At 41.4% G+C, this 13,117-nt stretch overlaps 1 protein-coding gene and 1 long non-coding RNA gene across 21 annotated transcripts in view; both read right to left on the bottom strand.

The window, feature by feature from the left end:
- The window catches only part of LOC115571823 (microtubule-associated protein tau), a 32,529-nt gene that overhangs the window by 4,057 nt on the left and 15,355 nt on the right, over nucleotides 1-13,117 (bottom strand). For 5 of the 20 annotated variants that reach the window (XM_030401451.1, XM_030401441.1, XM_030401448.1 and 2 more), the window contains 10 exons: nucleotides 12,854-12,874; nucleotides 10,819-10,850; nucleotides 9,581-9,736; nucleotides 9,294-9,351; nucleotides 9,150-9,188; nucleotides 8,691-8,935; nucleotides 6,076-6,168; nucleotides 4,359-4,451; nucleotides 2,664-2,745; nucleotides 2,364-2,470 (listed from right to left, as the gene is read on the bottom strand). In XM_030401451.1, coding sequence (XP_030257311.1) covers nucleotides 2,364-2,470; nucleotides 2,664-2,745; nucleotides 4,359-4,451; nucleotides 6,076-6,168; nucleotides 8,691-8,935; nucleotides 9,150-9,188; nucleotides 9,294-9,351; nucleotides 9,581-9,736; nucleotides 10,819-10,850; nucleotides 12,854-12,874 — 926 coding nt within the window. Of the gene's footprint in view, nucleotides 1-1,290; nucleotides 1,442-2,363; nucleotides 2,471-2,663; nucleotides 2,755-4,358; nucleotides 4,452-6,075; nucleotides 6,169-8,690; nucleotides 8,936-9,149; nucleotides 9,189-9,293; nucleotides 9,352-9,580; nucleotides 9,737-10,818; nucleotides 10,851-12,853; nucleotides 12,875-13,117 lie in introns of all 20 variants that reach the window. The other 15 variants (XM_030401442.1, XM_030401450.1, XM_030401455.1 and 12 more) reach the window with 9 other exon arrangements.
- On the bottom strand, nucleotides 6,483-8,682 carry LOC115571828 (uncharacterized). Its single transcript, XR_003981988.1, has 2 exons — nucleotides 7,102-8,682; nucleotides 6,483-7,042 (listed from the first exon to the last, which is right to left on the bottom strand). It is a non-coding gene; the product is annotated as an uncharacterized LOC115571828 (long non-coding RNA).

Below are 13,117 nucleotides of genomic sequence, written 5' to 3' on the forward strand. Positions count from 1 at the left end.
AAGAAACCAGAATCTACGGAAGCCCCGAGGGGCAAGGAAGATTTATTATTATTTTTTTTTCTGGTGCTCTAAAGAATGTTTTAATGTGTGAAACAGAGTGACATAAAATGTTTCACCCGTCAAACGTTTTCACTCTGCTCGACACATGAAAAAAATAATGTTCCACGTGTAAAAAAAAAAGATTTTTATTCGGTTCAACATATTTTTTTTGCTCAAGGAAAAAAATGTTTCACACGTGAAAAAAAAAAGTCACTTAGCTCAACACTGGAAAAAGAAAATTTTAAAACTTAGAAAAAGGAGCACCAGAAAAAAAATATTCTCCCTTGCCCTCAGGGCTTCCATAGGTTCCGAGAATTTAAACTTATTTTCTTTGAAACAAATTAACAAAACCAATTAATTCATATAGATTCTGTAATAGATCCTTAAGTTGCAATTTTGTCGACCAACATCTAAAAACCGGCTGAGGCTCCACATCTATTTAAACTTTCACCATGTGAAGTAATGTTGAGTGTTATATTAAATATAATTATTCTGGTACAGGAAGGTGAAATATTTTGATTTGAAGCTTCGTCTTTGAGTCCAGCTTTAAAAACAAAAATACTTGCAAAGCCAAATTCTTCTGGCTTAAAATCATACAAGTAGCACAACACCATATACAACAGGAAACCCTGTATGACGTCATCCTGATGTCATGTGTGTTTTGTGAAGCCTGTAATGAACAAAAAGAAGCTACATGTTGTAAAGCGCCCCCTGCTGGACGACAGTGCAAACAGCAGTGGTGCTGAATGAAGCTCTCGGTGGAACTGAAGCTGCTGGATCACAAAATGGGACTAAAAACCTGCCGGGTCTTTTGGGCTCCTGTTAAAGTTTTCGGGACATTAATCATGTGTTTTCTGTAACACTGTGGCATTTTATTATTTAGGTGGACGCTTCAAATAAGCCCTCTGGATTTTCTGCCTCTTCCTCCGTCTATCACTTTATATCCTTACTATTTTTTTGTGCAAAATAAAATCTAATCTAGTGGTTTTCTTCAGATGAATATACAACATATACTATGTAGTTATACAAGTGCCATAAAAAAAAAGACATCTTTGAAAGACTAAGAAAAGAAATCTAGAAATTGAAAGAGTGTCCACAGACTTTTGGCCGTGAAAAGTTGCAGCCACGGTGTTGTTGCATTAGAAAATGGTGTTTATTATGTTGCATGTGAAACCTGTTTAAAATTTACCGATGAAAACAGTCTGACAAACATGTGTGCTGCAGGTTGAAGCACATCTGGCGAGTACTTACAGGAGTCCTCAATCTTTATGAGGGGGTTCGTCAGGATGGGGGTGATGGGAGCTGAAGGGACAGTCGGAGGTGACTGAGGGGGGGTGACAGCGGGGGAGGGGATGGAGGGGCTGTCTGAGGTACTCCCCTCTGCCTCCTTCCCCTTCTCCCTCTACAGACGAGCCCCGGCAAAAGGAAATGACACGGCATGCAACGGAAATACACGTGATGGCGTCAAACAGAAATCAAAAAGGCAACACAACTTATGAAAAAAGCAAAAACAGAAGATAAAAAGACAACGACCGATAAATTATGATGAACATGAAATCAGCTGGATGAAGATGAAACGTGAACAAAATGTGATGTCAAACTCAGGAGGAAAGGATGAGATGAATGATATAAAGGTGTGTTTGTACCCCGAGAATGTCTTTGTTAAATCATTGTTGACAACTTAACTTTATTGTGATTAGAATATGTCTTCAGGCCCTCGTTGACTTCATGTAGATGTAACTCCTGAGAAGCTTTCTCGATTTTGGAGTGAACATCCTTCCTTAATTTTCCTGTATTTCCTGCATTTTCCTTTATTTCCTACATTTTCCTTTATATCCTGTATTTCACTTAATTTCCGGCATTTTCCTTTATATCCTGTATTTCACTTAATTTCCGGCATTTTCCTTAATTTCCTGTATTTTCCTGTATTTCACTTCATTTCCTGTATTTTCCTTTATTTTCTACATTTTCCTGTACTTCCTACATTTTCCTGTATTTCCTGTATTTCCTTAATTTCCTACATTTTCCTGTATTTCCTTAATTTCCTGTATTTCCTATATTTTCCTTAATTTCCTACATTTTCCTGTATTTCCTTAATTTCCTTAATTTCCTGTATTTCACTTAATTTCCTGCACTTTCCTTTATTTTCTACATTTTCCTTAATTTCCTAAATTTTCCTCTTTTTTCCTCTATCTCATGCTGCGTTCAAGTGCATCCGTCAGTCATCATAATGGGTGAAAGCTTTATGAGCTGCACTGATAAACCTCCGTACGATCAGTCGAACATGACGCCATGAACACTGAGTCTGGTCGCGACGTCCTCACCTTTCTCTGTCCACCTCCAGGAACGTGGCCGATGTTGTCCAGAGAGCCGATCTTAGACTGGACTTTAAACTCCAGCTTCTCATTTTTTATCTCGATATTTCCACCACCTGATGAAAACACAACATGACGACATTATAAAACCAGACGTAGAAGCACGTAGCATGGCAGACGACCAAATGAAACACGCGGATACTTTGAGTAAACATGGATTTCACCGAGTCTTAAGATGTGTATACAACATTAACTGATCGTCTGTTGACAAAAAAAAGTATCCTGAAGGATAAACAAGCCTGATCGTACCTGGTTTATGGCGAATGTTGACTTTCGATCCACATTTCGACTGCACGTTGCTCAGATCGATCTTTTTGTGCACAATCTGAACCTGTGAAGCCAATAAAACAAAAGACGACAAGCAAAGTATTAATTCAGCGTGACACTCAGACTCTAAACTCAGTGTGCATGCAGCTGATCCTACAAACTATTAGCCGTCTACACGTGTTACCACATCAATGAAACACTAATCAAACAGGTGAGGACACACTGGGTTAGATGTTAAACTTCTATCGTCCGTGACCGTTGCAACATTTACTGTCATTTAAAAACAAAATGCAGGAAAATGATCCGTGTTAAAAACATTTAGTGTGAGGTTTAATGGATCATATTCTGCATCTTTAATAAAAGCCATTTCATGTATCATCACAGTGACCTCATCGTCCTTCCTGTCATGGCCGATTGTCTCCCGACACAAAGACTCGAGTCTCCCGGCTGAGGTCATCTCAGCGCTCAGCCCAGCAGGCACAAGAGAGGACAGAGCCTCCGTGTGACTGACGGAGACTCCCTCTCCTCAGCTTCATGACACAATTACTTCACTTCACCACACTGGGATTAAGATTCTCCGTTTGTGAGGAGTGTTTTTCATTATGCAACTCGAGGCACGGATCAGTCGGAGTCAAAAAACAGCCACGCGGGACTCATGCAGGTTGTTTCAGGGTCGGTTGAGGTGGTAAAAGTCTCTGAACATCAAACTGACTGACGAGCACAGAGTCAACAGATTTATCACGCTTACATTAGATCATGAGCATTACATCACACCGTACGTTAGCAGTCGAGGCCGTCGACTGTGAGTAATCACTGGTCGAATGTAACTAAGTACTGTAGTTAGAAATTTAAGCTACTTGTTGTTGAGTATTTTTTATTTTGGACAACTTTACGCTTCCATCTCTTTCTCTCATTTATCTGACAGCTTGAGTTACTAATACATTGACAGGTTTTTACATACAAAACATAAAAAGGAGCTTGTAAAATATGATGTATTGTTGTATTGTGACGGGATGTAACTAAGTACATTTACAAAAGTACTGTACATACATAAAGGACCATTTTTAAGGTACTTGTACTTGAGGAAGGAGTAAAGAGGAAAATACTGGAAAATACTGTATGTATTGCACTGCATTTATTCAATAACTTAAGTAAACTAAATTTGAAAAATCTTGAAATGGCATTGTCACAAAGTTGTTCCTCCATTAGAAGTTGACTTTTCAGAGAACGGCTACGCTACAAACACGATGATCTTATAGAATATGATGCATTTATGTAGATTAAACTAGTAGATTAAACTAGCCGACACTACATTAAGGAGTTAAACAGCACTAAAATGCAACCTTACACATCGATACGACTCTAATTCTAATAAGAAAAACATCAGATATAAGAGCCTACATGTACTTTTTAAGATCTAGCACATGCAGAGAGAAAACTACAGGTGTGTCTACGGTTTAGTGTTACTGTAGTTGTGAGTATTAATGCTCATGACTGTAAAGTCTGATGATAAAACTGTTAATAGGAGGTGTTAACAGAGTGTTTGGGGTCATCGAGGTTTCACACAGACGGGAGGTTTCGTGCACTCGGACATCCTGCTCCTTTGTGAAGATGCATTAAGTAGAAGCAACCAGAAGGTTTCTGGCAACAGCTGCATGTCAGCAGCCGGCTACTCACATTGCCTCCACCGGGTACATGTTTTATATTATCTTTGGAGCCACACCGGGACTGCACATTGCTTAAGTCCAACTTCTTATCAAGAATTTGTACCTGGAAAGTTGATATGTGGGGAAAGAAGATGGTTATCCTGGAGAAAGCAACAGCAGCAGGGCTGCGAATGAGGACCATTTCTGGAGAGGAAATTAGATCTTTGAGGGACGAGTCGGTGGCTCGGGGGACTGAGATCTAACCAGGGCTGATTAAAGAGGACGGGGGAGCACTTCATTTATTTTTAACAAGTGAAGATCAAAACTGCAGAGATACTCAAGAATCTTCTGATGAGGAGATCCTTTAGTTACTCACATTACCACCTCCGGGTACGTGTTTGATATTGTCTTTGGAGCCACACTTAGACTGCACATTACTATAATCCACCTTCTCATCAAGTGTTTTAACCTGGAAGAGTGCAGAGGTAAGGCAGTCACTGAGAAGAGCCAGGCTGCAGGTGAAGCCTCACACTACTGTAATGGCACCAAGTCAACCCTGAGTTAAAGGCACACTATGCAGGATGTGACGGTTTGTAAATGCACCATTCAGAGTACGGAAGCCCTGAGGGACGAGTGAGGATTTCTTTTTTTCTGTTGATCGATTTTCTTAGTTACTTTCTTTCTAAACTGTTGATTTTCCAGGGGAATTTTTTCAAGGGAGACCAAGTGTAATGAAACGTTTGCCAGGATAATATCTCTAATTCTCTTGATATTATCTCTTAATAAATCCAGAAAAAACGGGTGAAAAATGTGGATGAAAAACATTTTCTGAGAAAAGTTTTTTTTCCCCAAGAGAACTTTTTTTTTCCTTTACTGAACTTTGTAATTGAAAATGTGTGAAACCGGGTGAAAATAGGTTTTTCTGAAAAAGATTTTCTGACAAAAATATCTTGCCATTTTTTTTCCTAAAGATTTTTTTCTCAGTTTTTTTTTCCCATCTGTGAAAACATGTGAAAAATTTCAGGAGAAAAAAAAACCAAGTGATAAAAACAAAAACTTAGATATTTTGTTCAATTGTTTAAATTTAAGTTTAAAAGTTCCTTAATTCTCTTTCCATCTGTGAAAACGTCAAAAAAAAAAAATTTAAACTGAGTGATATTTTTTTACCTTTCTAAATTTCTTATGTTTTTACATCAGTGAGAAGGTAAAATTTAAAAACTTTAGGGGGAAAAAATGTCATGTATGGAACTGTTTGTTTGAGTGGAAAAATATGAAGTTGACAGGATAAAAAAAGTTTCAGTAGAAACAAACACCAACTAATTTGATAAAGGAGCATAAAGGAGCCTTAACTTGTTCCTCTATGAGTCGTTCAGAAGGAATTATTCATTTTCTGAATCTAACATCACAACCGAACACAGAAAACACAAGCAGAGGGTTTACTGCAGATACTGACACCACCACACACTTTAAGTGAGCCATAAGTGTTGAAACAGATTATTTTTATATGAGTCTATAAATCCTGCGTAGTATACCTTTAATAAGAAAACAAAAGCATCAAGAGATGTTGACAGCACAAATAATGTAGCTGTTCTGTATAAATAAATGACACAGTGCTCCAAACATGCTACATGTTTAAATTCCCTCTTATTCCTACAAACTTCCTCTGCTTCACACTGAGGAATCATTTTCGTGAGCTCAGAAATAATAAAACAGATTTTGACAGTTAAGTGAACGCTCAGATTCCTCACCTTTCCTCCTCCAGGCGTGTGCTTTATGTTGTCTTTAGACCCACAACGAGCTTGGACGTTGGACAGGTCCACTTTCTTGTCCAGGATTTGGACCTGCAAGGTGCGTGAAGACAAATAAAATCCTTCAGACGTGACAACGGGGGTCGCTGCAGGAGGGGATCAGCCCAAAATGGAGGAGATAAGATGATGAAGGGGTTGAAGACTAGACATATTTTGAATGATTTCATTAAAGCTGCCATCCATAACTTTGTGCTTTTGTTCCAGCTGTTTGATTTAAGCGCTGCAACACTGCCTGAGGAGGCAAAGTGTGTTCCTACAGCAGGTATTCTTGTATTCTTTAGTGCATAAAACACAAATGTGCAAAATGTGACACGTAGCAGTTTAAAAGTGTCTTCAAACTGTTTTTAGTGGTTCATCAATATCCATATAAATGTATAAATAACTACTAAAAATGTTACAGATGCCAACTTTAATCCATTCAAGCAGTGAACTTTTGGTTAAATTCACGTTGAGCTTTTAGTGCAAGAACTAAAAGAAAAGCTAATTAATTATTTAAAGGTTTTATTAGTGATTGTGACTGTACAGAAGTCCATCTTCTGATCATGTATTTCAACATGGAGAGCACAAATAAGAGAGAACACTTTCTGCTTTTTACCAAAAGTTGGTTTTGATGATCATAACTGCAGAGATACTCAAGAGTCTGGTGTTGAGTTCATCCCTCAGTTACTCACATTGCCGCCACCGGGTACATGTTTGATATTGTCTTTGGAGCCACACTTAGACTGGACATTACTATAGTCCACCTTCTGATCAAGGATTTGTACCTGGAAAAATGAAAACGTCAGCTTTTAGAGTTTGAGCGTAGACGATGTTTTGAGACATGAGCTGTGAAGCCTGAAAGAGACCGACTGATTCAGAACAAAGACTGGACAATAAATGGCGGGCGGAGCCATCGTGACGTACAGTTCTGTTTGGCATTGTGGTCATCGCCATCTTGTATTTTTGGATTCATTCACAAGTGACCACATTTGGACAAGAGGGTAGAACTTGGGAGGATATTCCGTCTGAGAGCCAGATGACTCGTAATGCACTGAGGCGATGTAGTGGACGGATCCAAAAACTTTTGGTAGGTATGAATCATTTATACACCAGAACATAAAGGGCCCCGGTTTAAAAATACAGGAATTTCCCTTCAATGAACATCATGTTGTATCGAAGATGACTTGAATCTAGCAACTGAAATCATAAAACTAGATTTGAACTGCAACCATCACTGGATTCAGGTCGAGTGTAAGTGGGCTGTGCGGCCCGTTACTGAACCGTTACTGGACCCGACTAATTTTGGTTTGTGGGTGATTGAAAATGTTTACAAATCAACTGAGAAGTGGGGTTATTTTCTCATAAGCTTATGTACAATCAGACATTGTTTTGCAACCAGTGGTCACCCCCTGCTGGCCGTGAGAAAGACTGCAGCGTTAAGACACTTTTCAGACGCGGGAACTCCGTCCATTATTTTATACAGTCTTTGTTCAGAGACAGCTGAGAACTTGTGTTGCTTTGTGTAACTGCATGCAGGTTAAGATGATTTAAAAACAGAAAGAAACAGATTGAAGAGGAATTATTACAATCAGTAAGAAAGAGACCTTTTGTATGCAAGCCAGCTGTAATGTTTTCAGGAGATTGTTTATTATCTTGTTCTTTTCTGTTGAATTGATCTGCCATTTAAATGTCATTGAGACAAAGACGCTTCGACAGAGTGAACTCTTGGTCCATAAATATCACAACTGAAGGTCTTCTAAACGTCAGCAGGGAAGCATCTGACGCATTACTGCGGCCTACACGCACACGCAAAGACACACACTCATCAACCACGGCACAAACACACTAAACACTGTTTTGTAGATTGGACAACACTCAACAAGAGACGGATTCGAGTTTTAGTTACAGAAACATTTCTCAGGTTTGGCTGCTCTGAAAGCAGAAATAATCTGATTGGTTGATTTAAATCTGTGGGTGGAGCCTTTCAAAAAAAGACAACCAAAAAAACACATCATAGGGATAAATGATGCGTTCACACCTCACGATGCCAGCCCGACATAGAGCAAACGAAGGGAACGGAAACAGGCGAAACAAGTCGGGTGCAACAATTTAACAACGCACGACCACAGACGAGTGTGTTGTAGCGAATCTAAATATGTTTTATTTGACATTGGATTGGGCTAGAGTACACACCACCGCAGAGGTCTGTTTTGCAACCTCTACTACTACTTCTGTGTTTATTAAAGTGTGACATTTTTCCATCCAACGTCTGATGAAACTACACTTTGCATACCCTAGTTTAAATACTACAAACAAGTTGATGAATACGTGCCAAGTTCTCTTTTTGTGATGTTTCAAAATCTTGCTTCAAATTCGCTTGACAAAGTGTCTTTAATGTAGAAATATCAGAAACTGTGTCCTGTGGGACGGTTATTGAGGCCTCTGGATCTACCTCCTGATCAAACCTACCAAAAAGAGTATTTCTGCCTCCAAAGCAGCTGCAAACTACACTGAAGTCGTGTCTGTGTGCAGTGTGAGGTGTCATCAGCGTAACAGCCGCAGCAACGACTGGTTACCTTTCCACCTCCAGGCTGGTGCTTGATGTTGTCTGTGGAGCCGATCTTGGACTTGACGCCCTTCAGGTCTGGCATGGGCGCCGCTGCAGCCAGAGGTGCCGGCGGGCGGCCCTTCAGCGAGCCCGGGGACTTGGGCGTGGAACGCACCACCGCCACCTTCTTCACCTTGTTGGCCTCGGCCGCCGCCTTCGCTTGGCTAGCGGGAGATTTTGGAGTGCCAGGGCTGCTCTGTCCACTCTGGGCATCTTAAACAGTTGGAGAAGTGATGGGTTAGAGGTTTGAGGCGAGGGAAGTAATAGAGAAATTATAATAAATCATAAGAATGAAAACATACAAAGAGCTCTGTTGGCTAAAAGCTGGCCAAGTTTGATCCTGGTCCGGATCAGACTGTGGCGCTGTGGCTGTGCGCGGCTACAAGTGCTGTCTAATGATTCGTGCTTTGGCTTTCTTACGCTTTACCTTTGTCATTTTTTGGAGTGGGAGGTTTCTTAGCATTAGCTGTATCAAAGAAAATATGACACATCATAAGTGATTCTTAAAACCCCATAAAAACATAAATGAAAATAAAAAGTGGATAAAAGAAGCGAGGTTCTGATTCTGTACCTGGCTGAACTGAAGTTCTGGGAGTGGTTTTGGCTCCAGGGGTTTGAGACTTTGCACCCTGGAAATCAACAACACAACGACAAGTTATTCAGTTTTTGAGCGGAGACGTTACCTCAGAAATCACACAACTCATTCTGATCTGGTCGAGCACACGAGCGTCAAACTGTGATGAGTGATGAATGGACGAGGCTTTTGTTCGTTAGTGTTCATGGCGCTCCAGGAAACATCCATCCGTCCTGAACCGGGCTCAGGTCTAACCTCTACGCTGCATTCAGACCTGTACTTACTCCAGCCGGCCTGGGCCCTGGGCTGCTGCCGCTGCTGCTGGTGGATTTAACAGGGATGGAGCTCGGGCCATTTCGGGAGGAAGCGTGTGTTTTGTTGCCCTTGGCGACTACGGATGGTCTTTTAAGGGAAGAGGGTGGTGTGGTGGCAGTTTGAGTCTTTTTCATGAGGAGGAAAAATGATAATGACAGTGAACGTAAAACAGAGGAATGATTCAACAAAAGGAAAAATGATGGAAAATAACTGAACAGATCAGATGTGACAGGATCATTCTGGTTCATTACAACTTGGGTCTTATTCTCAGAGTCTCGGTCGTCCTTTTCTATTTGTTGTCAAAACTTTACATGTACCAAAATATTTGCTGCGATCACAGAACAAATTGAATACAGCCGCGATTAACGATTACATTCTCGATTGATCGTTAAGATTATGGCTATATAGTATGTCGGAAAAAGGTGAAAAATGTCAAGTTTAGGCATCTTTCAGCTCATGTGTTGGTTTTCAGGTTCATAACTTCACAGATCAGTTCTGCTCTCATCATCACAAGTTTTGTTGGTGTCCAGCTTAAAAGTCAGCCACTCGCTCGTGAACATACTGGAGCAAGAAGGAAGCGAAAGACATTTATTCTCCCTCAGACTCCTTCAGGAGTTCAAACAGACAAAAAAACAGAAGTAAATCTAGAATCACCGCCCTCGCAAGCTGTTTGCCCCCGCGTGATGTTGAATAATGGACAGAACATCTTTTACAGAATATCATGACGCCCCAGTGAAGCTGACCTTTGACCTCGTGGATATAAAATGTCATCATTTCACATTTTTAGACATTTGTGCACAATTCTGTCAGAACGAATTCTTGAATTTTTGCAAAATATGTTTCGCAGTCACTCATAACTTCATCCTCGACTCTGAGTGGATATTTGCACCTAATAGATAGATACTGCGATCAAATCTGACTGAGACTGTTTCACAAGGAAATATATTAACACAGTTTGGAAATAACCGCCTTCGGGATCTCGTCCCAATAACCTTCTGATCTGGAGATCTGATCATCTGGTTTCTCGTGTTTCTTTCTCCAATGCTGCCACGCTCACATATCTCAGCAGCACTGTGGTGTAATATATGATAGAAAAGACGGACGAAGCAACAAAAATGTGTTCCAAGTTGTAATAAAACAGAATCCTCCCTTTAATAAATAAAAAGAAAAGTGTGACACATCTTTAATAATGTTCTCGGTCACATACCTTATCTGCAGAGCCGTTATCCATCTTTGGAGCTGCAGAGAGAAGAGAGAGTAAAAAAAAAACAGGCTTGAAACCTTCTGACCCAATTTCACTTCTAATATCTATAATACCTGCTTTAAATCCACCCGAGTGAAATACATCAAGACTTCCAGGTGTGTGCCTCAACACATTCTCATGGCAAAGAAAGGAAATGTCGGTGATGTAAAGTGATGCAGCATGCACGGTGACACAAAGTGCTCGTGGACAAAACAAAATGTGGCTTTTTGTCGGGGGGGGGGGGGGCTGCATAACCGGCAGAGTGAGCAGAGATGGAGACATGAAATACATTTGTAAAAAAAAAAAAAAGAAAAAAAAAAAGCTAAAAAGTGGGGAGGGAGGACAACAAGCTTCTCCTCGGGTCAAAGTTAACGTCCGGAGAAAGAATTCGGAGGGAGAGTGCAGCATGACAAACAGTAGAAGCTGCGTTGTAAATGAAAGAAGTGGAAGGAGTTTAACTGAGGAGGACTCTGAACTGTGAACATGACAGCAAACAGACCTTTGAAAACCGGGACCGGCACCAAAGACTTTCGGGCTGGGTGGGGGGGTGTTTTCTGGGGCTCGGCGGTACCGGTGGTCTGAGCCACATCGCTCCTCATGACTGAGTCATTAGAAATGTCAGGCTTTGAATAGCCGGCCCTATGTAACGATGAGTCACCGCTGCTGTTTTCAGCGGCTGTGCCAGATGGCATTTTGGTTAAAAGGCTACCCTCGGAAATGTTCCTACTGCTGTGAAGATCCTCTGAATGAGGATCAGCGATGGGCTGGGACACGTTTTGTTGTGTTTCTGTGCTTCCAGAGTCACTGCAGGGCTGAAACGCTGCTCCATCTGCAGTCACTCCATCTTGTGTTTGCTCCCCGTCTTGATTCGCCCACATGCTTCTGTCTCCGATGGACGTCAGGTCTTCCAGCGCCGTGCTGCGGACCAGAGACAGATTGTTGATTTCAGTCAGGCACTCGGAGGCGTCCAGGCTGATCGCCCTCTGGGCGTCTGCAGCTCCGGTCCTATCAGGGCTCCTCCTGCTGGCCGGTGTGTCCCCTCGTATCTCCGGCCTGCAGCTGAGGTCTTCGGAGGCCCATAAAGACTCACTTAGCCTCTTCCCGCACTCTCCCACCGCCTCGCTTCCTGGGTCCGGGGAGCAGGAAGCTCCCACGAAGTCAACGCCCTCCCCAGCAGCTCCGTCTTCATCGGGCTTTGATCCGTCGCCTGCGAACGCAAACTCACTGCGGACTCCAGAACCAGGCTTTGCTAATTTGTTTGGAAAGCAGATTAATGGTGACATTCACAGCACTCGTTTTTCCATCTCCCCATTGAAACCAAAAGAAATAATCAAAGAAGTGAACAGAACCGGGCAATTGATGTCCGTAAGGAAAAATAAGAGAACCAGATAATAAAAAACAAAAGGAAAAAAAAAACACTAAAGAAACTATAAGAAGGTGAAGATGCAAGAGACGGGATCAGTGAAGGACAACAGTTCACATGAAAGTAAAATGAGATGAGATGACAGTAATGCATCACGCTGGGGTGACAAACGACAGATGATGCATTCCGGTGAACACAATGAACAACAGACCGCCAAACTAAGTATTTCCACTACAAAAAAGTGATTAAAATATAATATAAAGACTCTCTGAACTCCTTCTGACTGTGAAATAATGCATTTTGAAAACACCTTTAAACCTTTTTGTAGCGTGGCACCACAATTTAGCGTCTAAACCTAACCACGTATTTGTTTTCGTGCCTAAACCCAACCAAGTAACGTGACAGCGGTCTTGATATACGTCGTTTAGGGAGTCAATGGCATCAAAAATGTCCCAGTATAACAATACAATATCAATATTCGGTTTGCACACTTCAGACTGTAATACGATGCCGCACGCTGCATCAACAGATTGCAGAGATCATTTAGTCCACCTGTGGTCACGTCTGTATTCATATCAATCTCCTGAAGTAAATAAATTCAGTCTGAGTGCGATCAATAAGGAATAAAGAGCCCACCTGTTGAAGTTGCTCCTCCTGCTGCACGTTGAACATGGTGAGAGGGATGGAAAAGACATTAGAGACATGATCAGTAATGACTTCCCGTCAGTCACGGACGATTAATACACTCACTCACTGCAAAGAAATCGATACGAAGCCCACATACAGCACGTCTTCAGTCAAAGCAGAAAGCCCAGAGCAGAAAGCCGTTTAATATATCGCTCAAGAGAATAAAGGTGCGGTCGGTGTGTGCAAGTCTGAGGTGGTGCAGCGGTGCCACAC

This window comes from Sparus aurata, chromosome 20, assembly GCF_900880675.1.
Source record: "Sparus aurata chromosome 20, fSpaAur1.1, whole genome shotgun sequence".
NCBI lineage: Eukaryota > Metazoa > Chordata > Actinopteri > Spariformes > Sparidae > Sparus > Sparus aurata.